This window comes from Argentina silus, assembly GCF_951799395.1.
Source record: "Argentina silus genome assembly, chromosome: 16".
Lineage (NCBI taxonomy): Eukaryota > Metazoa > Chordata > Actinopteri > Argentiniformes > Argentinidae > Argentina > Argentina silus.
This window is the reverse complement of record NC_139670.1, coordinates 7,949,579-7,975,680: the sequence shown is the minus strand read 5'-3', so window position 1 is coordinate 7,975,680 and position 26,102 is coordinate 7,949,579. Positions and strand designations below refer to the sequence as shown.

Below are 26,102 nucleotides of genomic sequence, written 5' to 3'. Positions count from 1 at the left end.
TCAAAATCTACTTTTACGTGCGAACCTATTTCTGCTGCTGCAAGCGCTGTTTTTTCGCAGGTTGTTAATTGGGTTTGGAAACAGGTGGTCTCCATTAGCGAGATCCAAAACGTTTAAAAAAAATAGTCAAGAAAGATGGCTACAACAGAGATTCCGGAAATTTTCAGAGCACTGCTTGAATACCCCTTTTCTGTTCCAATCCTTGATGACAACGGTAAGAATGTGTCAATTGCATTTTGTGGCTGCGCAATTCTGTTAAAAAATGTTGCAAGCATAAGATCATCCTCAAACGCTGAAACACTTAATTCGTTTTTAAGGTTTGAGATTGTTGTAGTTTGTAAACGTTTCTTAAGTTGATTGCGTACATCTATTGCGTAACCACAAAAGAATTAAGGAAGGTGCAGAGCTCACTCTTCTACCATCGTCACATGATCGGCGTCATCATGTGGTGCAGACTGGCGCTATACAATGTTTACATTTCAAGTGGCTTGATGCCAAATTATGGGCCATGTATTACTTGGAAGCTGTATTGTTAAAATAACTTTGCCCATGTAATGACTCTAAGCATGTCAGCATATGGTAGCAGGACTATTTCAACCCTGAGTAAAATGTGTGTGGTGAGAACAGAACTAATATTAGTTCATTTAAATAAGTAAAAAAAAACATTTAAATCAAACTGCTGACAATTCCATCATCAAAATGGTCAATGCCTGTTGTATCAGGCCTTTTCTGAAGTTCTTTTATGGGATATGAGATATGCCCCTTGGAAGGAGAGACTCACTTGGCTGTGGATAGAAAAGTGCTCTAACAACAGATCTAGGATTCAGTTTACCCTCCCGAAGCCGAAGGGAGAAGCACTAAATACTGACCTTGGTTCAGTTCAGGGGCAATTTCAACCTACTCTCATTTGAGGTGAAGGGGACTGGTAGGATTATGGTCCCATCACTAGATGGCTCTATTACCCTACTCTGGAGTGTCTGTTTTAAATGAGATTGGATGTGATTTATGTAAGCACTAGGTCAGGGGGTGTTTGCACAACTTACCATTTTGTGACAAGATAATTTGTGAATTTCCACTCCTATATGAAACCTCTCCTAAAATGGCAAGAAAACTCAGACAGCTGTAAAAACATAGGTGGTATCTGACATTACAAAGTCAGTCGTTACATAATTGATACAAAGTACAGTACCCAGGGTCTTCTCACAGTCCATACTGAAACAATGACATCGACACTCGACACCCAAATACCACTGGACATCACATGGCACCTTGGACTTTCAACATAACAGTGGGGGCTGCTGGAGGCAGAAATCGGAGGATAGGCTCATTCTAATGCATGGAATGCAATGAGGAATAGTTTGATACCATGCTCCGATTTCTGCCTCCACCAGCCAACCTAACCACCATCCAAACAGCTATCAGCCATTAAGATGCTCTTTAAAACAACCACAACAACCAACGTCTACTAAAACACTTGCAGTACACAGAATTATCTATTTCTATATCTATAATCCTCTTTCTCCCTAAGTCCATGGCAGTCTCACAAGTGTTTACTTAAAGAAAGTGCAGAGTCATGCTGGAAACGCCTCCCAATTCCCTGAGGGTCCATCCATCTTTATATGGACTCTGATAGAGCGCAGCCAGACACACTTGGCTTTGTGCCAGTCATGTGAGGTAAATAAGCATGTCTATGACTGCTTGATTGTTATGGTTGGCCTGCTGCCTTATGTTCAGATTATTCCTTACTTACCACTCCTGACACCAAGGCATAAGCCGCAGGTGAGCAATGCCTTTCATAAGTCTGTGTCTACATGTGAAGGCTGATTTCCGGAACAAAGTGACTGGTTTCGGTCCTCTCCTGCGACGTGCATTCTGTTCCGTGACAACATACTGCTGTATAGGTTAATATAGGACACAATCACGACTATTCACTGCGCATCAGTGCCTCGTGCCATAGTAACGAACATGTGTGTCCGTTGCCATGCCTAGACCCAATGGGTACAAAACATAACAATCAGGACACGCAATGGATGAAGACTAGTGGACATAAGTGTCTTTTGACATGCCACATAATTAGGCTGTGAGATTTCAGAAGAAGAATTCTTTTTGCCTATTGCTGGAGCAGAGGATGTAATGACTAGCACTGTGTGCTACACTCTCTCTACTGCAGTTCTCACAGCCCCTCAAAATCCACAACAGCGATTCTGGTTCTGATTTAACCTCTACTCGACATTTAAGCCTTTAAGCGTTGAACAAATCACTCTCTTACTGTTTGAGTAAGGGTCTAGAATGTTGTTATGGATGTGCATCATATCTGCATATCTATAGTGTTTACAGTAAGTTATTTTAGGAAATGCCTGTCGGTCAGAGACAATCTGGCCTTTTGGTTTACAGATGTCTTGAGATATCTGCGTCCATGACTGAAAAAAGTACAGTGCCAAAATGTCAGGGTAGTAAAGCTGCGACACCCGCACCACCTGTCTTGAATCACAGATGTGCGCCTTCTCCAATGCAGCAGAACAGACCCGCCCATGCGTACGCATGTAATTTGCATAGGCGACTGGCGCACCGTCATTGGCCCATGTGCGTTTGCGCATACGATAAATCACCGCACATGATTTAGCATGTGAGCAGAATCTGGGCAGTAGGTGGACAGAAGGCTAAAGTGGAAGCACTTATCTTCCCCAGCACAACATAACATGTATGGTGAACGGATAGCTCAAATGTAGGCTATTGGAGGAAATGTGATTGTTCTTAGAAGTGAACACCGTGTCTTGTTTCAATACCGCTTCTTACAATGTAGCTGTTGCTGATGAGAACATGTTGTTCCTTTTGAAGTTGAGGTAGATAGATAAAAGTCGGCCTACACTTTGACACTGACCCAAATTGTCGCCCGATGATAGTCAGCACACGCACAATGTAGGCTATTGACATCGACAAACATTTCCTCCATGGATATGGACTGATAGTCTCCTTTAGAAACATGGTGTCCCAGTCTGACACTTTCACACATTTATTCAGGGAATAACTTGTATAACTCGCTCAACCAATGGGAGCTCAGCTGAAAAAAGTGATGCCTATTGGTCCCGCATTTCCCTGTCTCTGTCGCTCAGAGGGCGTTAATATTCATGTATGTGAGACGAGGAGCGCCTATCAGATGCGGCAGATTATTTTTCTTTCTTCTTTTTTTTGCAGAAGAGGTGTGGTTTCTCCTGGGTTTTTTTTTGTATTAATTTTGGAGAACTGGGTCAAACGTCATATCGGTCCGTTTAACCTCTAGTGCAAGTTTCTAGTGATTCCAATGTAAGACGGATCATAATTTTTATACGTCTTACAAAATACTGTTACATTAATATTCATTGTTGAGGAGGCGGGACGATAGTCTTTTCTTAGTTTTACAAATTGTTCGTACAGTATGTCGGGAAAGCCGATTACGGTCATACTGGAAACAACCATAGGTGCACCGGGTTCGTTTCCAGTGGTTTTGAAGAAAATAATGGAAATACCCCCACCGAATTTGCTCGAGGGCGACGACGGTAAGTCTAGATGATTCTCAATTCAACGTGGAGATTTCACAGTTTGTTCAATATAGTGAGAATGACTGAATGTTGTAGAAAAAAGTCGCATGCTTGACTTGTGCAACTTTCAATGGAAACTTTCACTGTCATTTAAAAATATTATTTGAAATAAATCAAGGATTTAATTGGTCTATGCGAGAGAGCATTAACAGCCGAAATAGTACATGCTTATGTATTAAGCCTGACGGACCTTGAACATTTGAATGTCCAAAGTAATTATTGCCAACTCAGTGTGACTATGCTGGAAGTGAAATTAAGACCACTTTCATTTAGTAGCCATGGCTACTGTGCTCTTCCAGCAGCAGTACATGACAAAGCACAGACAATTCCCCCACATTCTCCTGCCATTTGAAATGCCTCTTACCATTTTAACACTTTCAGTCTCCTTCTTGAAAAGCTCACTCTAAACCTGCTGAATGATGGATACAATTTATAATGCCTAATTTTCTCTCCCCTGATCACGACCAAATGCATTCCACTGATCCATGCTTTCCTGGCTTCCACAGAGAATGAAAAGGAGAAGCTGTGCACAGGAGATGATGTGGACCTTGGAGGAGGAGGGAGCGGGATGGGTCCGTCTGCTGCCCTGACCCCCGCCATCTGGGACAAGACCATCCCATACAATGGTGAGACCTTCCACCTGGAGTACATGGACCTGGAGGAGTTCCTCATGGAGAATGGCATCGCCACTTCGCTGGATGACGACTCTGAGAAGAGCAAGGAGGGGACAGGGAAGACCGTGAAGCCAACTGCCACTGCCAAGCCCAAGACAACCCCAGTCTCCCTCCTGCCCATCTTAGAGCTGGACCAGGTTGAGGAGCCGGAGGTGGTCACATTCACTGTCAACAACTCTGACATTCTAGCTACAGCCAACTGCAGCCCAGGTGATGGGTTGGGCATACGTAAGTGGGTTACGCCTGTGAAAATAAAGCAGAGTATGGAGGGGAGGGTGAGGTCAACATGGTAATCTGAGAGCATAAGGGCCTTGTGGTTTTTTGTTACTTGACTAGTCCTCCAAGCTATGACTTGAATCTTAGTTTATGGTTTTAATCTTAGTTGGTGGTTGTTTGTTCTACCATAGATTTCCCATAACTAGCCACGGTCACACACGCATTGAACCTCACTGGTGTGCTTTGAATATCATCCATTGAATGCCATGTGTGCAGCAGACGGTGGTAAAAAATAGAATCAAGTCATGCTGACTGTTAGAGACAACATATGTGTATATCACTGTCTTATCAGCAGCCCATTGGTCACCTGTGACTGAGGCCATTTCTACCAAACTATTTAATCCACTCCAATTACATTACATGACTTGGCTTTGGTCATAACAGAATGCCTAATCGATATATATATTATAAACTATAGAACTTATGGTAGCTCAATTCCACCGGGGCTTCACATTGTATGGGGAAGAAACTAACTCTCACCACTACCAATATGTAGTATCTATCCACCAGGGTATGAGTCATCCTGAGCCAGTAATCTCACCACATGAGCAGGGAGGCGTGGGGAGAATAGTGCCAATTCAATTACTGCGAGTCAGTGGATTCCATGTTTATTAACTCAGGTCCTGTTGGTTGTGTCTTCCAGAAGTGGTCACAGAGAAGGAGAGGGTGACCCCTGAACTTATCGATCCAGAGGAGATTGAGGTGGATGTGAACTTTGAGCCGGACCCCACAGACCTGGTGCTGTCCAGTGTGCCTGGCGGGGAGCTCTTTAACCCACGCAAACACAAGTTCTCTGAGGAGGAGCTCAAACCACAGCCAATGATTAAGAAGGCCAAGAAGGTGTACGTACCAGAAGAACAGAAGGTAGGTCAAAGAGACAAGGTCAAAATGAGAGGGTGTGCTAGACTGGTATAAGGGGCTGTTGTTATCCTAAGGAATTGTAGAGTAATATATAATAATAATATATGCCATTTAGCTGACACTTTTATCCAAAGCGACTTACATTGCAGTGATTGCATACATTTCAGTATATATGGTCCCAGCAGGAATCAAACCCACAACCCAAGCATTGTTAGCGCCATGCTCTACCAACTGAGCCACAGAGGACCACAAAGACTAAATATATGCATAAAAAAATGTTCCCATTGACAACTCTCTTGCCATGTTTCATTTAATCTTTCCATTAGCTGTAGTTGGTTCAGGAAATGTTCTCATGTCAATTTCAATGACTCCCCCCCCCCCCCCCCCCCTCTCTCTCTTTCATCTCTACTTCCGCCACTACAGGATGTCAAGTACTGGACAAGGAGGAATAAGAACAATGTGGCGGCTAAGCGCTCCCGTGACGCGCGGCGCCTCAAGGAGAACCAGATCACAGTGCGGGCACAGTTCCTGGAGCGCGAGAACACAGCGCTGCGGCAGGAGGTGGCTGAGCTCCGGAAGGACTTCGGCCGCAGCAAGAACATTGTGGCCCGCTACAAGGCTAAATACGGAGCGCTGTAAGCGTCAAAACAAGGCAAATGCCGGCCATCAGTTACATCACTTCATTTTGAATAACATCACTAACACCGTTAGGAATTGTGGTCATTATTCTGGCCTGAACACACTGTGGAACCACTACCATTCACAGTGTACCATCTAGTGGAGTCTTTCAGAGAAACGGATTAAGAGGGGGAATGACATCACATTGAGGTGGAGAGAGGCAGGCGTGAGAGCCATGTTAATGAGAGCCCATAACAAACAAAGTATAATTGACTCTTTACATGTTATATTGAAGTCGTAGCCTCACTAAGTTCTCTTGTGCTGTCATTACAATGAATACACTGAAGGTGACTTGTTTGACCTCCATTCAATATGCCATGTGGACACCTCCTTCCCTTGTGATTCACCTTCTGTTTCCCTTTTCTTTCAAGTGAGCCGCTCGAAGACCAGTAGACTATTGATTTATTTATTTATGGAGGGTTGGTAAAATAAATAAATCAATCAATGAGTTGTGTGGGTGCAATGGATAGATGGATCAGATGAGGAGGAGGAGGAGGAGGAGGAAGAAGAGGATTGTGCGTAAGAGTGTGAATGATGTTGCCATGTAGACACTGTGGAATCTTATTTCATCTGACTGCTAGATGTTTTTATTTGGTTTTTAAGACTTGATTTCACCATCCATGAGTGATGCGTATGTGTGTGTGTCAACTTTTAAGTGCTTCTTTCAATGCACCACAATGAGTGTGTATTTTGCTCATGTTTTGTACACTATTTGCCGATCAAAATGATTGGGATTTTTTTTTAAAGGGAAAGGGGGCGGGGGGGGGGGGGGGGAGAGATCAGGTAGACTGAAAATATCTACATATTTTAAGATTGTTGTCAGAAATATCATGGCGTCATAGTTGTTTCCTCAAAGCTGTTATTGTCTTATTGTGTCTTCCATGTCACGTTTTCATATATAGCTGATAGCTCTTTGCTTACCAGATACAGATGTAATACAGCTATTTTGTGACTCGTCAAATCCAATAACTCAAGCTTATCAGGGTACTACTACAGTGTAGTCAAACCATTTTTGAAAAACCATATAACACATGTTCAAGTATGTGTTACTACTCCAAAATTGTACACAATGTTTGGTCTCTCCCTCTTGCTCTAGTCCAGTCTTACATTAGTCTTGGATACTTCATTCAGTCATAATGGGGAAACTGGTCCTCTTCTCTGCAGGTTGCCAGTGTTTTGTCTTGTTTGTCAAAAATGCTTTGAGAAGTAACAATATGTAAAGAATCCACTGATGCATGTAAATAGAACTATATTTTCTAGACTGTTCTTTATTTTCAAAGATACTTACTACAAAATACGATATAAATCAGGTGATTTGGAATAATTTGGCTTTGGAATGTAGAACGTGTTCCCCGCGAACGTGTTCTGAAACAAACTTTGAAAACCCAACGTCTCTTTTGTTTACTTACTCGCAACTGCTTAGAATGTTGTTCACTGAAGCTCTCTGGGACCTGATGAGATCTAGAGCCAGATGTTCTCATGCTCTGCACTGAGCGCAACACTGACAATTTACCTCATGTGAAACAGGAAAACATATGACTGTTCAGTACAGTAGTAGTGTGTGTGTTGCAGTTTTTTTTTTTCTTTTTTACTTTTGCCAAACGAGGAGGTTTCTGATTCAGAAGTGCAGTTTGAACTGGGCATCTCAGTTTCAACAAGGACCCAAACCAATGTGTCTTCAGCTGACTCAATGCAGTGCTCTGTCTGCCAGTTTATAGGGGCACACTGTTTGTACATGTCAGAAACCAAACTCTGAAGCCTATTGTCAGAGTTCCTTACAACTGGGTTTTGCTCTTTGTGTTGTTTTCCTGTTACCAAGCCCTTATACATTTGTAATATCGAACTTGGTCACATTTTGTTTTTACACTGCTTCCAAATTTTATTCCATGTTTTGTAATGTTGCAGAACATTGCATTTGGACAGTAGTCACACTAAACACTGTCACAGCAGGATCTCTTGCTAGAAGGACAGGTTTTTTAATTATACAGTATATTTCAGACTTTTTCTGGTTTAGCTGTTATTGGATTCTAGGCAAATGGATTGCAATGCAAATTTGATGGGTACATGTACAGCAGTGTTGGTAAAGGCAAAGGCTGTGACAGAGGATGTCCTTCCCAAGAGGAATTGACAAAAGCCCTTACTACATTATTGACCGAGGGAATTGTTTATAAGTTCAAGTGATAGTTGTTGTTTTTTCACAAAAATAAAGGCACTTAAAAGTCTGCTTGTTGATTTTGTTTTCAAGATACTCGTAAGTCATTGTTATCCTTACTTTAATGATCTGTCTCTTCTGAATATAGACTCAATTGAACTATTTGCATACAAATGGTTTCAAGGAAAACAGTGACGGTATAGCTCTCATTGATTCAGTAGGGAAGTGGATATTGAGGGCAGATATGCAGCAAACATTTGTTAAAAGAGTCAACAAGGCCAATATGGGTAACACTGACTTCATGGAGTATCCACCTTAACACATGAGCTTCCTGACTTGTTTTAGTCCACTTGTTATTGTATTTTCTTTTTACATGTTCTTATTTTTCTACTCAGAAATCACATCTGTTATACTGGTACAGTAAACATTCTTAACTGTTGTGGAAATGTATTTTATCTTTGTATTCTCTAATCTTTATAATTACCTTTGTAATCATTTGTAACTTTACCTTTGGCGTTTTGAGTGTGCTACTTTATGTCCTGATTTGTATATAAATAAAGCATTGTGGAAAAATTAGGACAGTCAAAAGTATTGTCTTTTGGTTTTGATGGCTGTCTGTGTTTGTGTTACACTGTATTGACTGTAATATGACCTCTGTGGTTCAGTATCAACTTTCATCACGCATTTGTAAGCTGTCAGCCAGCCTTTATAAGCAACCAGCTAGATAAAGGAACATGAACAGCCTTTTTATGAGAGTACATACTCATGGCTCATGTAGGGCATTTGACTAGTTCTTCTACTTGAAGAAAATTCTTGAAACACCATGTATTTTGTAACACACACAGTTTGTTGCATAAGCCTCTTTTTGAGAGAGCGGGAGGAAGTGTGAAACATGGCCATCTGGTGGAGATATGGAGGGAGACATGATAAGCGGAACTGGCCAAAACCACTAAAGGACATCACAGAATCAAGTGATAAACATAGATATAATACCTCACTGCTGTGGCCATTGAAGAGTTATAGAGATGTTAATCGGGCCTGGGAATGATTGTGGAACATCACCTTAGAAAAATACTCATCCTTTAACAATGGTAGGGTGCTATAATTCACTAAACTTCAGAACAGCACAATCATTTCAAACAGTCGTGCCATTTCAGTTTCATGGCATCAGATAAATGATATGAAACCGTACCACTTTTCTCCTCTCTTCTCCTTTCCACTCGTGCATGAACCTGGCTGTGACTTTATACCCCTTACCTAACCTTAGATATACAAGGACCTAACTCCTGACATGTGACTGACCCCAATACAACATGCAAACTGTACAATTGTCTCCTACAGTTTCCAAATCCCATATGTTACCATTAACATTCACAGTCAGTGGGTTGAGAAAGTGATATAAAAGAAAGCTTTATTGCAAAACATGTTCACAAAAAAATGAAAAAAAGAAGCAGTTTAACAAAGAAACTACAGCAAAGCAGTAGTTGGACCGTCATGTCTTCACCTCTTCTTGAACCCGTACTTCTTCCTTTCATAGAACAGATCCGTCTTTGAGCTGCCAAGGTTCACAATCTTGGGACAGCCATCTCGCTGTGCAGCCAAACATACAGAATAGTAGAGAAAGTACAACACAGTTTGAGGAAGGAAAAAGGCATTTTATTTATTCACAATTTAAGTGCAACCTTATGAGATGTAGGCCTATGTCAGAACTGATTATGTCGGATGAAGGCGATACCGGCTCCGTTTTAGAAAACTTAACTTGAATTGAAACTTGTATATAATATTACACTAATATGTACACTAATAATAATGTACACTAATATTCAGAACTTCAAGATGAATAGTTCAAAATCAAAAGTAAAGTAGAGAGAGGTACAGTATACATCTCAGGAATAGTTGTGTGTATGTGTGTGATGGCACAGATCACTTACATCTTTCTCCTGGATGGTGCACTCCTTGCAATAATAAGCATCAGACACCCCTGGTCCTCCACAGATGACACAGCGTCCCTGGTAGGATCCGTAATTGCATTCGTCACAGATGCGCACCAGTGTACAAGGCCTCACATACGAATCACAGATCACACACTTTCCATCGCCTGGGAGAGTGGGAGAAAGAGATGAGGTGGTGTTAAATTGCATTTTTAACTGATGGACAAATAAGCAACGAGAACGATGACATGCTGGCTACACAGTGACATCACTGTGGGAAAGGATAGGACAAACTTTGATGTCCCTGAGGAGAACATTTTTCCAGTACTGCTGTACACAAAATAAACACGGTACATTACACACTCTACATATAACAATACATACATTGCAGATTACCCATCTCACACATCATGTCAGTGGCATACTAACACAACTCAGAGAGTTTGACTGTACACCGCAAAGATACCTTAGAATCAGAATGCTGTTTACAAGAATGAGACACAGTGTCTGTCTTCTGTGTATTCAGTTGGGATTCTTCTGAGAGCGTAATTCAAATGCAAACAAACCCACATACGTTTAAAAATGTACATGTTTTATGTTCAAAACTTACATTTCTCGCACAATCGTCCAATAGCTGAAAAGGAAACAACAAAACAATCAGCATGACAGTATTGGATCAGTGATTATTTAATGTAGCTTTAATTAATGTCTATAGCATAATATATTCCTTAATGTTTATAGCATAACATATCAACCAAACATTAATAAAAGTAATCCATGGTTATTATATTATTAATCAATCATTCATAAAAGTAATCCATGGTTATCATATTATTAATCAATCATTCATAAAAGTAATCCATGGTTATAATGATACATAAACATAGCCCTTCTGTACCGTACATATTCTCTGGCCCTCCTATGTTAGGACGGCTACCTACCTTGTACACAATTAGGATACGCTTTTATAAATCAGCACTGTTTTATCAACCTAATCAGCATAATCTACAGTGATGTGACTTGTAGGCAAGCAAATAGCCATATTCTAGCCACTAAAATGTATGACTTGATTGTATAGAGATGGCATGTGTAAATAAAGCTTGTCTAAATCATATAATGAACCCTTTGCTTTTTGAATGAGCGCTTTGCCAGCTAGCTTTTCTGCTAGCAAGCTCGCTAGGAACTGGGTTCAAAAACTGAGCACATCACATTCTTTCCACTGACCATTGCCAAATACCACACACTAGTAATGCACTTAAATCCAATGAATTAAAAATAAACACCTTACCAACACCGGCTTGTTTTCTACAGAAGATCAAATCTGGATGATGTTTAGCCATTGTAGGCGAACGCAGGGCATGCGATGGTTCAGGCGAACTTTCAACTTTGACCCATACAACTCTATGAACTTCCAATTCTTCTTTTCTTATATTCTCTTCTTCCGATCGCAAATTGTAAATTATTTATCTAGATAGAAATTATAGTGATATAAATAAATATTTGTGAATTAATTAAACTAGAAAATATTGATTATCGTCGCTCAGAAAAGTCCGAACTAAACTCGTCCACTGCCATATAATGAGCGCCGGTTTAAAACGCAGCAATCAGTCAAATTGCACCTGAAAATCAACTAGCTTTAGAATTCTTGCATATTGTCATTGACAGAATATTTATGTGTACTTGTAACAACATGCACAAGAAAAGTAAAAACATAAGGGCAAGAGAAAATTCGACCTACGATATCCTGCCAAATAGACGCATAAAATCCTTCCTGTTACATACCCGTAATACAAAAAGCGAAATATTAGTATTATATATATTGTATTAAAGTCACATATTAAGTAAGAACAATATACTATAAAGCAGTCTGAAATTAAACAATGAAGTATGAACCATAAATGATATATTTCAAAACAACTTTGCACGTGCTTACCATTGCCCTGCCAAGACAAGCTACGTTGACAGCAACAAAACCTGACGTCAACTCTACTCGACAGTCACATCTTTGTCAGTGAACAAAATGGCGGCCTACTGTCTCACTGTCACCCGGCTTCAGGTAAGTGACAGATTTTCACTAAAATGATCACGTTTGGCATCAGTAGATATATCAGGATCTACCTTTCAGGAGAAGTGAAAGCACTTAGATCGGATGTCGATAGTAGCGTTGGCCCCGGTTGCTACGGGAGAGAATGATCAAATGCTTCCCGACCGTCCAGGTCATCGTGTCCTGAGACGAGTTCACTCGCTTCGCTGGCAGTAGGCTGTAGTTTGTCATTGCCACACAAATACGGCTAGAATGGATTAGTACAGTGCCATATCTGAGAAATACGCTACACTTTATAATTTCATGGCCCGCCATATGTCATTTCAACTGAGTACACTTGTATGATTTGCAAGGTTAACGCAAGGTTAGGGCGCATAGCAACCACACAGGGCGCTGGCAAGCGACGCAGTTTTTCACCACCATAGAAAACAGCTGTGAGATTGTATTCGTAGAGAGAGGTGTCATTAGTAAGAGTGTTGTCGTGTGATTTTTTTAACTGCAGATGATTAGATTTTTCCTTAATTGCAGTCCGTCTTTTGAAATGTATTTTGTTTGTCGACCTAATGTTTCCCTGTTCGTGTTCTCACTGTCAGGTTCTGCTGGTGACACAATAAGTTTCCATTAACACTGACGATTGACCTAAACAGTGGAATTGTCTCTATACATTCTGCCTGACACAGACATGTAGACTGTAGATTAAACCTTGTTGATATTATCAGAGAGTCTGCTCAGGGTTTAGAAAACAACCTTTAGCATAAAGCTAAACCTAACATTTATTAGCCCCTGATAGACGTCCTGCCTTAGTTAGGTGATAACACTACACCACACACACACACACACACACACACACACACTTTCTCTATATCTCTTTCCACTCCCTTGTGCTTGTTTACCCCATATATAATGTCATATGATCTCATCTTAGTGTTCCCCTTTTATGAAACCATGCATTACAACTACATCCAAGTGAAGAAAGGAATGGCTGTTTTACCTGTAGATGGTCAGTCATGATTTTAGCTTACTTTACAATCTCCTCTCATGGTATTTGCCTACCCCCTCTCATTGTTTAGACTCCAGGACACCTGAAACACACTGCTTACCACACTTTTAGCATGTATCGTCTTGGTGTCATAATCCTTCTATGGTTTACCTTTGTCTTCCCAGCTTGCCCTGGGCCAGGGTGCACGGCGCATGCATGTTTCGGCAGCCTTCAATGCCAATGCCAAGGCCAAAGTGTCCATGAGCCGCTTTGAGCCCAGCTCCTTCATCAACTACGAGAAGCTACAGTCAAATGTCAACATTGTGCGTAAGAGGTCAGTCTGCCCCTCCACTGTTTACACAGCACAAGTTGCTTTGTCAGTCACAACACTTCAGATACTGCACAGGGCAGTCAGGCCCTACCTGCATTTTCTCTCCCACACTTTTCATTCTGTCTGACTGTGCACATGTACTCAGTATATTTATATGTATATATAGTCAGTATGTAGTATTTTGTTTTCTATTTGTTTATTTAATCTACAATGCTACATGGTTGCCTTGCTAAAACAATGACAAGTTGGCTACAGTCCTAAATCCTCATAACTCGACTCACCCCCCCTCTCCAGGCTCAACCGGCCTCTTACTCTCTCAGAGAAGATCGTCTACGGCCATCTTGATGACCCCCACAACCAGGCCATCGGCAGGGGCACTACGTACCTGCGTCTGCGGCCGGATCGCGTGGCCATGCAGGACGCAACCGCCCAGATGGCCATGCTGCAGTTCATCAGCAGTGGCCTGCCCAAGGTGGCTGTGCCCTCCACCATCCACTGTGACCACCTGATCGAGGCCCAGGCAGGAGGGCCCGAGGACCTGCAGAGGGCAAAGGTGAGCGATTAGGGCTGGCCCCCAGGGGTTTAAGGCAGCACATGGAGGTTGATGATGAGGACACTGAAAATATCAAACTGTCCTCCTCCATTCCATAGGAAGTGAACTTGGAAGTATATAACTTCCTTGCCAGTGCTGGTGCCAAATATGGAGTGGGCTTCTGGAAACCAGGCTCTGGAATCATCCATCAGGTATGGAACAAGTTCACTCTGCAATGGTGGTAATAACTGATTTATGTTAATATGATATCATCTACATCTCTAATCTCTAACCAAAACAGACATATAGTGGACTGTTTTGGTCTTTTCTGATATGACTCTTCCCTTGTCACACCTATTCAGATTATTCTGGAGAACTATGCTTACCCTGGAGTGATGCTGATTGGCACAGACTCTCACACACCCAATGGCGGAGGACTGGGCTCTATCTGTATTGGAGTGGGAGGAGCTGATGCTGTTGATGTCATGGCCGACATTCCATGGGAGCTCAAGTGTCCCAATGTAGGTAGAAGATCAGTGTCTCTTGTCTGTCTACTTCTGTTCCCACCTCTGTTACTGTATGCTCTGCTTCAGTTATGATTGTGATACATTTGGTTGAGAAACACGTGTAGAAAGTTATTGTGTTTTGAAGGCATAATTCTTGCACCTTTTAGATTCATTCTCGGTTCATACTATACACACACCTCTGTTGACATACCTCTCTCCTTGTGTCCTCAGGCAATGCATTTGCACAATGTATAACACATTCTGTGTGCCTCATTCATTCCATCACTAAACCATGTGCCTCTTCCTCAGGTGATTGGTGTGAAGCTGACCGGCTCCCTGTCTGGCTGGACCTCCCCCAAGGATGTGATCCTGAAGGTGGCTGGCATCCTGACGGTTAAGGGAGGCACTGGGGCCATTGTGGAGTACTTCGGACCTGGGGTCGACTCCATCTCCTGCACAGGTCAGAGATCAAGAGACTGGGCTGTCTTTGGCCTTCATGACGTTATCCACCACCCATGTGTCGTAACCACCTTGGCCATTCTTGTCATAAGCTGTAGTCCCCGTAACCCAGTGTGGTGTTGTGTTCTAGGAATGGCAACCATCTGCAACATGGGTGCTGAGATTGGAGCCACCACCTCTGTGTTCCCCTACAACCACCGCATGAAGACTTACCTGGAGAAGACTGGCCGCGGAGGTGCTTGTCTCATCTACTAAATTTCATATCAATGTCTTTATAAAGTTGTCCATACCTTTTTCAGTTTTGCTAGTTTTCCATGTAAGCGATGGGTCCATAGACTATATGGAAGAGGAATAAGTCAGGCGATGAAAGACCTTATGATCTATTTATTTATTTATCTGTCTCAACCCTCATCCCCTCCTTTTTTTTCTTCTCTGCCTTCAGAGATCGCTGCTCTGTCTGATGAGTACTCAGACCTGCTGGTCCCTGATGCCGGCTGTGAGTACGACCAGGTGGTTGAGATCAACCTGGATGAGGTGAGTCCCCTGCCCTGCCCTCACTAACCCACACATCACTACACACAACATTGACTGTCATACATTCCATGCATAGACTGTTTTGACAATTCTATTTGACAATTTCATTCAACCATTCTCTCTCCTTCAGCTGAAGCCCCACATCAACGGGCCCTTCACCCCTGACCTGGCCCACCCTGTATCAGAGATCGGTGCCGTGGCGAAGAAGAGTGGCTGGCCCCTGGAGGTCAAAGTGGGTCAGTGCAGTCTTTAAATCCCTTCACCGAATGTGCCCACCATGATTCTGCTGTTTTATAGTAGATCATCATCATACTGCATTTCGTTGTCTCTGTACTTGTACTCTGCACAATGACAATAAAGTTTAATCTAATCTAATCTAATCTGTTAGGATGTAAACCAACCACAGTAGCTAATTAGGGAACGGTAAACTTACTCACCTAAAGTTTGTTGTAGTTTTCAAAACCATGTGATAACAGCTGGCTGAGTGTTCATGGGGTGTATTCATATTCCTGGACAACGATTTTGAGGTTATTTTATTTTTTATTTTTTATATTTTAACGACACACTTAGCTACAGTGATTCTATACTACAGAACCTCTCATTGGACATCCCTGTGTGGCTTCTCCTTAAAAACAAGTCTCTTTGCCCAACTCTAAAAATCTGCTCTCTGCTCCTCAGGTCTGATTGGCAGCTGCACCAACTCCAGTTATGAGGACATGGGCAGGGCGGCCTCTCTGGCCAAGCAGGCTCTGGACAAAGGGCTGAAGTGCAAGGCCCAGTTCACCGTCACCCCCGGGTCGGAACAGATCCGCGCTACCATCGAGAGAGACGGCTATGTGAGTCCCAGCCCATGGGATTGGGAGATGTATGGTAGCCTTGTCCAAAATCAACCCCCTAGCTCCTACTGCTAGAGACTTCTTGAAGGGCTCTGTTTAGATGTAAGAGAAAGTCTATCTAGATGGTGTTTGGACTGGACAAGGGCTAACTATGTTATATTCTTGTCAGTGGAGCTAGAAATTGGAGGATAGGCTCATTTGTAATGCATAGAATGGAATGAGGTATGGTCTCAAACATGTGATCGATACCATTCCGTATTCCATTCCATGCATTACAATGAGCTCGTCCTCCGATTTCTACCTCCACCAGCCTCCCCTGATTCTTGTGTCCTGAGCTGAGGCTAACTAAAGGTATTTGTGCTCCTGTAGTCCAAGATCTTGAACGATGTTGGAGGAGTGGTTCTGGCCAATGCCTGTGGACCTTGCATCGGACAATGGGACAGGTAGATAATGCTTCCTCACAGCTGACTTGACAATGTTCACTCTTCATATTCATGTATTAAGCCATTCATGATTTCTTCTTCTCCTAGATAGAATGTGGATTTATGCAGTGTTAAAACTGATGCTTCTCTGTTCAGGCGTGACGTGAAGAAAGGAGAGAAGAACACAATCGTCACATCCTTCAACAGGAACTTCACTGCCAGGAACGATGCCAACCCAGCGACACACGCCTTTGTCACCTCCCCCGAGGTACCAGTCACACACACACACACACACACACACACACACACAGAGCTGTATCTCTACTACACACTTCAATGCTTTTTCACTCTCTTAGAAGGTAGACCCACTAATTGCATGACACACAAACAACATGAACTCACTCTTCCCCATTCCTTGTCCTCCAGATCGTGACAGCCATGGCCATCGCCGGCACCCTGGATTTCAACCCCGAGACAGACTACCTTACAGCGGCCAACGGGGAGAAGTTCAAACTGGAACCTCCCACCGGTGACGAGCTGCCGGCCCGTGACTTTGACCCTGGCCAGGACACCTACCAGCACCCTCCCCCCGACGGACGAACCCTGAGGGTGGACGTCAACCCCCAGAGCAACCGCCTGCAGCTGCTGGAACCCTTCGACAAGTGGCATGGAGGAGACCTGGAGGAGCTGCAGGTGCTCATAAAGGTTAGAAGGGTTAAAGGTCACTGCTCTGAGGTCACAGTTGACAGTTGGCTCTCTTTGCCCACATATGCTTCCATATAAGGATGGAATTGTGGTTGCGCACATTTGTGAAGGGTTTTGTGACACTGCATTATTACCCTTTTTAAAGTCTTTATGATTTTAGTATGGTACTTGCTACATAACGGGAATAGATTAAAACTGACTTTGATAACCATAGATTCTCCTAAAAACCAGCCTAGTTCTTTTCTTCTTCTTCTTCCTTTCTCTCATCCCTCCATCCTCTCTTTCTCCCCCTGCAGGTAAAAGGCAAATGCACCACAGACCACATCAGTGCTGCTGGTCCCTGGCTGAAGTTCCGTGGTCACCTTGACAACATCTCCAACAACATGCTCATTGGAGCAGTCAACATTGAGAACGACGCGGTCAACAAGATCAAGAACCAGCTGACGGGAGAGTTCGGAGGTGTGCCCGATGTGGCCCGCCACTATAAAGTAAGCACTGGACCCAAAAACCCTGTGAATATATTGCCGTTCTGTGCTGTGGTATCTCATTTTATATATCCATCTCTTTGTTGCTAAACTACTTGGTATTGTCTTGTCTGTGCAGGCCAACGGTTTGATGTGGGTGGCGGTGGGGGATGATAATTATGGAGAGGGCTCCAGCAGAGAGCACGCTGCTCTGGAGCCCAGACACCTGGGAGGCAGGGTCATCATCGTCAAGAGTTTTGCCAGGATCCATGGTACACTCAGGGGAGAGGGAACGTGTGTGTGTGTGTGTGTGCGTGTGTGTCTGTGTGTCTGTCTGTGTGTGTGTCTGTGTCTGTGTCTCCAGCCTTATAATTACAGGTCAATTATCAATACGTATAAACCTTGTTGTAGCTGTCCTCAACTGTGTTTGATATGCCACCCAACCAGCTGCTTCTCTCTCGTCCCCTCTTTCAGAAACAAATCTGAAGAAGCAGGGTCTTCTACCCCTGACTTTCGAGAACCCTGCTGACTACGACAAGATCCGCCCAGATGACAAAATCTCCATCAGAGGACTCAAGAGCTTTGCCCCAGGAAAGGTGAGGAAGCTCTGCCATGTATCTGACTAAGACATGTCCTTGGTCCCTCAGATCTGAGAAGGGGAAGGGTGCATTTTTTTTTATTTTTGGCTCACTAAGGTTACTTTTCATTCACATAGTCTGAGTCATAGACCTGCATGTTATCAAAGGTGAACCGATGTTCATAAAAACAAATGTATATACTAGATACGTACAATACTAGATTCAAACTTGGGTCTATGAAATGGGCCCTATGAGTGTGTATCTCTGACTGTGTGTGTCCCTGCCTTCCCCAGCCCCTTAGTGCTGTAGTGAAGCACAGTGATGGAAGCGAGGATTTGTTCGAGCTCAACCACACCTTCAACGAGACGCAGATCGAGTGGTTCCAGGCTGGCAGCGCCCTCAACAGGATGAAGGAGCTGCAGTGAGGGGGAGGAAGAGGAAAAGGAAGAGAGGGAGGAGGAGGAGCTATAGAGAAAGGGGGAGGTCAGAGTGGGTAGAAGTTATCCCTTTCCGCTGGTCTAGGGTCAGATATGTCTATAACCCTCTTACCCTCGTAAGAGTTTTGGTATGGTAGCTGATCCTAGATCTGTGCTTAAGGAAAACTTCTCTCTTGAGCGGAGGGGTCCACAAGCCGGCAGAGGGTGGTTTGGTGGATTTTAAGGACATGGTGGTCAGGAATAAATGCCACGCCCCTCTTGTATATCTAACCCCAGTCCAATTCAGTCCATAACTACTGCATGTCACATTTGAATAGATTCCATTCACGCTGTATAGACAAGTCATGCTCACACACAGATATCCGACAGATAGCCACGTGAAGTAGAGCATTGCAGTACCGTTAACAGGAATGCATACACTGGCAGGAACTAGTATAGCTGTATGCACTGTGAGTTTGCTTTGGCAGACAGTCAGGGATAGGTGTTTGGATACAGATACTGTATACAAAGGGAAGCTTACCGCTGAGTGTTGGACACACATGCACTCACTCGTCTGTGACTGGAACGGAAACATTATACACTGCCAACTGCTGCTCTGTGTCTGTTGTCACAGCTGCTTAAACAGATTTGTCAGGCTTGACGTTAGCCTCAATGCTGTAGCTGCTCACCTTGTCTTTGAGTTGGACGAGCACTGTGTCGCAGACTGCATGCTTAATCTGCTTTAGTGATCTGGTGGCCGCTTTGCCTTCCCAAGCTCCATCCACATCCAGCTGAAACAATGTGCTTGTTAATTTTGTTGTAGATGCTCAGTGTAACACAGACTGGTGTAGGCCAAGCAAGAGACTTGTCTATATTCTGCTTTAACTCTGTACAACCAACAGACCCCTCCACCCAGACCCCACACACTACCACTAACACCCCCTGTGGTTGGATCATCTTTACTGAGTAACACACAGGTCAAAGCTTCCAATATTTTACAGAGTGATTATTTATTTGTATTTTTTTCTCTCACAAAAGGCTCAGATGTGTATTTTCCTGTTTTGTATTGCTGTTTCGACACGAGGACTGTGGAGGATCTCCAGACTCTTTCACACGTTCCTGTGTATGCCGAGGACCCTCTTTTGCAGGGTTATGTTTTTTCCTTGTGTCTTTACCTCTTGTGTCAAAGCAGAGGAACCGATTAAACTCCAATTGTTGAGCAGTGTGTGGAACCCCCCCCCCCCCCCCCAACACACGCACACACAGTTCATGAAGTGGTTAATTTACCAGACATATGAATTACACTGTGATTTCTTGTCGTCTCATTGCGTTTATCTACAATGACAAGGCGGGAATCCAACAGCATTAACACTGGGATGACAAAGTGCAGCAGTCTCTCAAGCCTGGTGTGTATTCTGCTGTGCAATTGGAGTTATGGTGCCATTGCCGCACCTGTTAGTTATAATTCCCTCCTCACCCTTAGAAAGAACAGAACACACAATAATTCATCTTACAGATACTATAATCACTCCTCCTCCTGTCTTCAGTATGGAAGGTGTCTGGTACCATGTATATTTAAATGTTTTTGATTTCCCTGTTGTTGTTTTTTTCTTTTCTTCTGTGTTGCGGAAATGAGTGCTATTCAGTCGCAATGGGTTGTAAAATAAAGTGACATTTGAATGAATAGACTGCTGCATCCGTGTGTGTGTGTGTGTGTGTGTGAGAGAGAGAAAAAAACTTCAAATAGCATCTTCAGCCTTTCATCTTAGTTGTAGGGGTCACAAGTTGATAGGATGTAATATTGTTATGTAGTGTGGATATGGTCGCCAAACTTTCTATGATTAGGACTACCAGGAACTCATTGCCGGCTATTACAATGCATAAAACATGCACCTGCTGGTCTTTATTGTGTCGGCACAGTAACCCCCCGTACCCCCGCCCCGTTCTCTCTTCCTTCCCTTCTCATTTTGCGCTCTCATCCTTCCAGTGTGGACACATTTGCGCCGCTCAACCACACACCAAGCGATAGGTATTCTCAACATGTCTGCAGCTTTATTTGAGTTAATTATATAATTACAATTATATAACAGCTAGAGTCGAGACATCTGCACGTCTGACCGAAAACAGCTTGACATTTTACGGTAAGAGCTTAATTAATCAATACAGTCATACCCACATTTGTGTGAAAGGCTCTAGGCTACCCCTATATTTGTTGTATTATTGACGGAGCTATTTGTGTGAGCTTAAGCCTACCAACAAGTTAAATGTGTTTCATTATACATACTTATTAATATGTGTCGTTATCCACATTCTTGTTTGAGGGGTGAGATGTCTACAGCTGATCGGCTCATTATTTTGAGCTTCCAGTGAGAGGACTCCTTGTTGTCTCAAGCTAGTACACAAATCAGCAATAATACGAATGTTCTAGAATCAAGGAGCCTGAGGGTCTCGTTTTGGAACGCGTTATTTATAGCAGGCTATTGGGACTATCAATTCAATCTAAAACCACTCAATGGCAGAGCTGGGAAGGGTATTTTAAAGTTAAAAAGGATTAGATGAGACTAAACAGAGGCAGCCAAAAGAAAGAGCAGTGTCGTGTGAGTGTACTGGACGTGTCTCCCATGCAGATGGTGCCGAACACAAGCTGCTACAGTGCCCTGATTTTGGGAGGTGCAACGAGTTTAGACAGCCTTTTTGTCTAGTTCAAGACGCCCCGGTCCGCCCTCGGGTGTATAGTTCTCAAAAAAGACCCAAATATCATTACAGACCATAATTCAATCATCTCGTAATAGGCTTATAGTCACTCCTATTAAATGTTTAGCATTTTTCAGTTTAAAGAGACACATAACATTTTATCTCAACCTTAATAAAAAAATGTATTGTTATGTTAAAGAATTTTTGTAACCTCAACAATAACCAGAGTATTCACATCTCTTTTAGTATCTTATATCTCACTGACTGCCACTATGATGACAGATGTGTGTACACCATCAACATTCCACTGACCTGACCTCATGAAACCTGCACCTTTCTGACATGAGGGACGTGTTTTCACGCCTGTCCCAAATTAGCTTTAGGATAAGAGATTCCAGCTCATCAATAAATGATGAAAGTGCAGCACCCTTTTTATTGGGTCATTCCTCTTATTATTCACTGTAATTCATGAAATGAAGATCTGACACTCTTGTCTCTATGTCTCCCTCCTGACCCCTCAGTCAATGAAGGACGTGTTCCACAGTGGAGGCATCTACAGTACAATGCAGGCATCTATATTTAGATTGTGGCACTTGTCACGTAGAGAACAGCCCAAGGGATGCGGTTTGCCAAACATTAGACTCATTTATCTTTCACATGGTGCATAGTCTGCACACACAGACGTCTCTATGGGAGGCCCATTATGATATATCTTGTAATGATACACAACAGTGCTCTCAATTGCAAAATAATTGGATGTTGTCTCGACTAGTTTTCATTCATTCAGAATCTGCTGTTTGAAGAGGCTCAGCCTGCTAAGATGCTAAAGGCAACACAGGATAAGAGCAGCATCATAATGGATGCCTCTGTCTGGGGAATGTAATATAATAATGTATTATCTAAACTAAGGCCTGGCCAGGCTGGATTATATGTACAGTAAATTGTCTTGGGACATTTTCAAAGCTTCTGAGATCAGTGCTGGACGGTGCTTGAAATCGCTTGTTATTGTTATTTTGCACGCTTTGCAGTTTTTCATTATGGTTTTTAATCTCATTATTGTTTCGCAGTCTATAAGAATTTGTTGCCAATATTTATTTTACTTATGTTTGTCACTCTGTCGCTCTCTCTCCCTCTCAGGAAGCCATCAAGTTCATCCACTGTTCCATATACGACCCTCCCATTGAACCCTCCACAGATACACAGACACACTCTCACTCTCAAACTCACTGCCATGCTGGCAGTGTAACCCTCTCTGTCCAGCTGTGACCCACCTGAGGCAGCTGCCTCCTGCCCCTTTCACAGATCCTCCACAGGGGAACCCCAGGAGCCCCATAGAGATGGCAGACTCAGACCCCTCCTCCCCCTCTGACCACCCGCTGCCACTGCGCTCCCCACGCACCCCCCTCTCACTCTCCTTCCCCTTCCTGAGGGAGGGCAGCCGCGTGTGGGAGAGGGAGAGGAAACCCCCTCAACCCGGAGAGCTGCCCAGCCCCCTGCCAACCAAGCGCACCCGCACATACTCTGCGTGAGTGAAAATAATCTGTAGTGTGCAAGAGTGTTTGTGTGTGAGCACAGCAATATAACTGCTTGCCTAATAATCTATACTGGTTAGACAGTTAGGAAGTGGGAGGATACATTATTAATTGTAGGTGAGGTGGGGCGTACCAATACAACATACACATCTCCAAAGCAGTCAACCAAATGCCTTCCTCTGCTGTGTTTCTCTCTGCATTACACTAACAGTATACAATATGTTTATGCCTACTGGGAAGTAGTATGTAGCTTAAGGTTGTTTCCCCTCTCCTCTCCTCTCCTCTCCTCTCCTCTCCTCTCCTCTCCTCTCCTCTCCTCTCTCTCTTGATCAGCACGGTGAGAGCCACGACAGGCCCCGTGTTCAAGGGTGTGTGTAAGAACTTCTCCAGGTCCCAGGGCCACGGCTTCATACGGCCCTCCCACAGCGGAGAGGACATATTTGTCCACATCTCTGAGTGAGTGTCCTGAAGGAGCATTAAGAAGACATTATGGAGAGAAAAGCAAAGCAGGCTATAGAGAAAACCATGTAACCCTTCAAATCTTCATGCTGCTTTTGTAATGATATTGTTTGATGTGTGTGGATGTAGTTGAATGTAGTACAGTCTTGATTCTCTTAAAATTACTTTAGTTCTCTTTTATATAGTTATAAATATTGTATATATTGTAAAATAAATAAAAGAAAATATGATTTTGTTTAACATATATCATACATATTATTGCTTGTTTCTATCCAATCCCCTCCCCTTTCCCATTGTTAGTATTGATGGAGAATACGTGCCGATGGAAGGAGATGAGGTGACATATAAAGTCTGCCCCATCCCACCCAAGAACCACAAGATGCAGGCAGTGGAGGTGGTGATCACCCACCTCACCCCAGGAACGAAACACGAGACCTGGTCTGGACAGATCTTCAGCTCCTAGACCTCTGCCTTGGGCTGGTGGGGGGGGCGGGGGTGAAGGAAGAAGAAGGAAGGACCAGAGGATGGAGTGAGTGTGTAGAAGGAGTTGACATGAAGAGGGGGCAGCATGGTCATGAGGCTTGAGATGGTGTTAAGTAGGTTTAAGTTGGAATGTGAATTAGGAAGCGCTCATTATGCTGGTAAAAGTGTCATGAGAATGTTGGACTGACAAAAAAACTGTGGTTGGAGACTTCTCCCAGACTGAGGGACTCCAGTAAGTTTGACTTGTCACTGAGATGGCAGTAGTTTGGAGAAATGTGAAACAAAAAGCAACAAACCTCCCTAAATTATTTATTCATTCAGTTATTTATTTTCAGTTGTTACAGCTAAGGTAGATATTCGTAATCAGAGTTATTTATATATTTGTGTTTTGTGCCAATCTAAGCCTGGTCAAACCATTGCACAATTCACTCTAATGATACTGCTCTGCTAACGCCTACTCTTCCAGGTCAAATGTTAAACATAGACTACATTTATTAATCTTTGTAATAAACTAAATTACTGATTACTGTATGAGGTTCAAAACCTCCTTTCTTATCATTAAACTGTATGTTAATCATTATTAATCATTATTGATTTAAAAATGGACACACTGTTATGTCGTCAGTTGTCACTTGAAATGTGATGCTTTCATCATCCAGTAATGTTGTTTAAGCCTTTTTAAGATATTGTTTAAAAGGTTTCTATGCATCTTTAATACCACATTTGATTTTCACCATGATTGTGATAAATTGTTATGTTTGTATCTTTTTTATGACAGGAAACTGTTGGAAGTTTGATTGTGTTCAAGAGCACTTTTTTGTTGAATCACTGTGATTTTTGTTTTGTCATTACAATAAAGTTTAAATAAAAAAGTTAACTCTGTATTCACATAACTGTGTACCCTTGCTGATTCTTTGCAAAACATAGATAGATAGATAGATAGATAGATAGATAGATAGATAGATAGATAGATAGGTACTTTATTGATCCCAGAGGGGAAATTAAGGCGTTACAGCAGCTCACATCACAAACAACAACAACAAAATAAAGTGACAATAATAAAATAATAGAATAAAATAAAATAGACATCTGAAACGTTATATACAGTAAGAACAGTCCAGTGTGATTTAACATCCCCCAGCCTGACTCTGATCACCCCGATCGAGCCAGCCAGAGGAGGAGTTGTACAGTCTTATTGCAGCAGGCAGAAAATATCTCCTATAGCGCTCCTTACTGCAACGTGGTTGTAATAATCTGTTGCGAAAGGAGATGGGCCTCATGTGTGCTAGCACCAGTCTTTCCATGGTCTTCATGATGTGGGATGTCAAGGCCCAGAACACTGGGGTTCCTTTTCTTTGTCACTGGTACCAGGCAAGATGTTTTCCACATTGATGGGAACTTTTCCAGACTGAGGCTGAGGCTGAGGCTGAGGCTGAGGCTGAGGTTAAATAGGTACTGGAGTACTCCACGAAGGTAATACATAAATAACAAATACATGATACATGAATGCATAACGTTGTATTGCATCGAGAATGTGACAGACCTTGGGTTTACAACCGGTTTACAACCGTCTCCTTGCTGTTCTTTGTTGGAATCTGGCATTGTGGAGACCGCTGTTACCAAATAACTTTTGTATGTACCATACCCTCCATACACCATTAGAGGGCAGACAAGGACAGAAAATCCTCAACAGTTGAGGACAAACTCAACGGTATATTGTATGTCACGGAACAACAGGTCACAGACATGCAGGTGACATCAGAGAGTGAGGTTCTTTTAACTGGGGTGAACTCTTTAATGATGCGGTGATGGTTAACTCTGAACAAGACACATTCAATATATATTTTGGCTGCGCCACTTGTTTGCATTGTAACTTGAAGATAAGACAGGTTGGCACTCCTTTCTATTGATATATTCATCTTGGCTTCAACACACACATTGTACACTGTGATTTTGCATTAGCCAACCGCAAACAAAG

The 26,102-nt window shown here is 42.8% G+C and overlaps 4 protein-coding genes across 8 annotated transcripts; 3 read left to right on the top strand and 1 right to left on the bottom strand.

Annotated features, from left to right (window-relative positions):
• The first annotated feature begins 38 nt into the window (after nt 1-38).
• tefa (TEF transcription factor, PAR bZIP family member a) lies at nt 39-8,795 on the top strand. Of its 5 annotated transcripts, none has more exons than XM_083687672.1 (5): nt 39-214; nt 4,085-4,462; nt 5,172-5,392; nt 5,813-6,024; nt 6,439-8,795. In XM_083687672.1, the coding sequence occupies exons 1-5, from the start codon at nt 136-138 to the stop codon at nt 6,458-6,460; spliced, it is 912 nt and encodes a 303-aa protein (XP_083543798.1). In that variant the 5' UTR covers nt 39-135; the 3' UTR covers nt 6,461-8,795. The 5 variants fall into 5 exon arrangements, with proteins under 5 accessions (XP_083543798.1, XP_083543797.1, XP_083543796.1 ...); XM_083687671.1 differs by having other exon boundaries at nt 4,085-4,480; XM_083687670.1 differs by lacking the exon at nt 39-214 and adding an exon at nt 3,265-3,536.
• An 818-nt stretch (nt 8,796-9,613) lies between these two features.
• phf5a (PHD finger protein 5A) lies at nt 9,614-11,533 on the bottom strand. Its single transcript, XM_083687537.1, has 4 exons — nt 11,439-11,533; nt 10,761-10,784; nt 10,151-10,317; nt 9,614-9,809 (listed from the first exon to the last, which is right to left on the bottom strand). Exons 1-4 carry the CDS (start codon nt 11,488-11,490, stop codon nt 9,720-9,722), a joined length of 333 nt encoding a protein of 110 aa, XP_083543663.1. The 5' UTR covers nt 11,491-11,533; the 3' UTR covers nt 9,614-9,719.
• A 622-nt stretch (nt 11,534-12,155) lies between these two features.
• On the top strand, nt 12,156-20,644 carry aco2 (aconitase 2, mitochondrial). Its single transcript, XM_083687536.1, has 17 exons — nt 12,156-12,206; nt 13,359-13,507; nt 13,799-14,057; nt 14,156-14,248; nt 14,399-14,557; nt 14,852-15,002; nt 15,132-15,236; nt 15,444-15,535; nt 15,666-15,771; nt 16,214-16,371; nt 16,741-16,814; nt 16,950-17,061; nt 17,220-17,498; nt 17,795-17,986; nt 18,102-18,234; nt 18,437-18,558; nt 18,834-20,644. Exons 1-17 carry the CDS (start codon nt 12,171-12,173, stop codon nt 18,963-18,965), a joined length of 2,352 nt encoding a protein of 783 aa, XP_083543662.1. The 5' UTR covers nt 12,156-12,170; the 3' UTR covers nt 18,966-20,644.
• A 388-nt stretch (nt 20,645-21,032) lies between these two features.
• csdc2a (cold shock domain containing C2, RNA binding a) lies at nt 21,033-24,104 on the top strand (the record flags this gene model as incomplete). The annotated part of the gene is made up of 4 exons (XM_083687272.1): nt 21,033-21,097; nt 22,788-23,175; nt 23,516-23,638; nt 23,942-24,104. The coding sequence occupies exons 2-4, from the start codon at nt 22,988-22,990 to the stop codon at nt 24,102-24,104; spliced, it is 474 nt and encodes a 157-aa protein (XP_083543398.1). The 5' UTR covers nt 21,033-21,097; nt 22,788-22,987.
• Between the last annotated feature and the right edge of the window lie 1,998 nt (nt 24,105-26,102).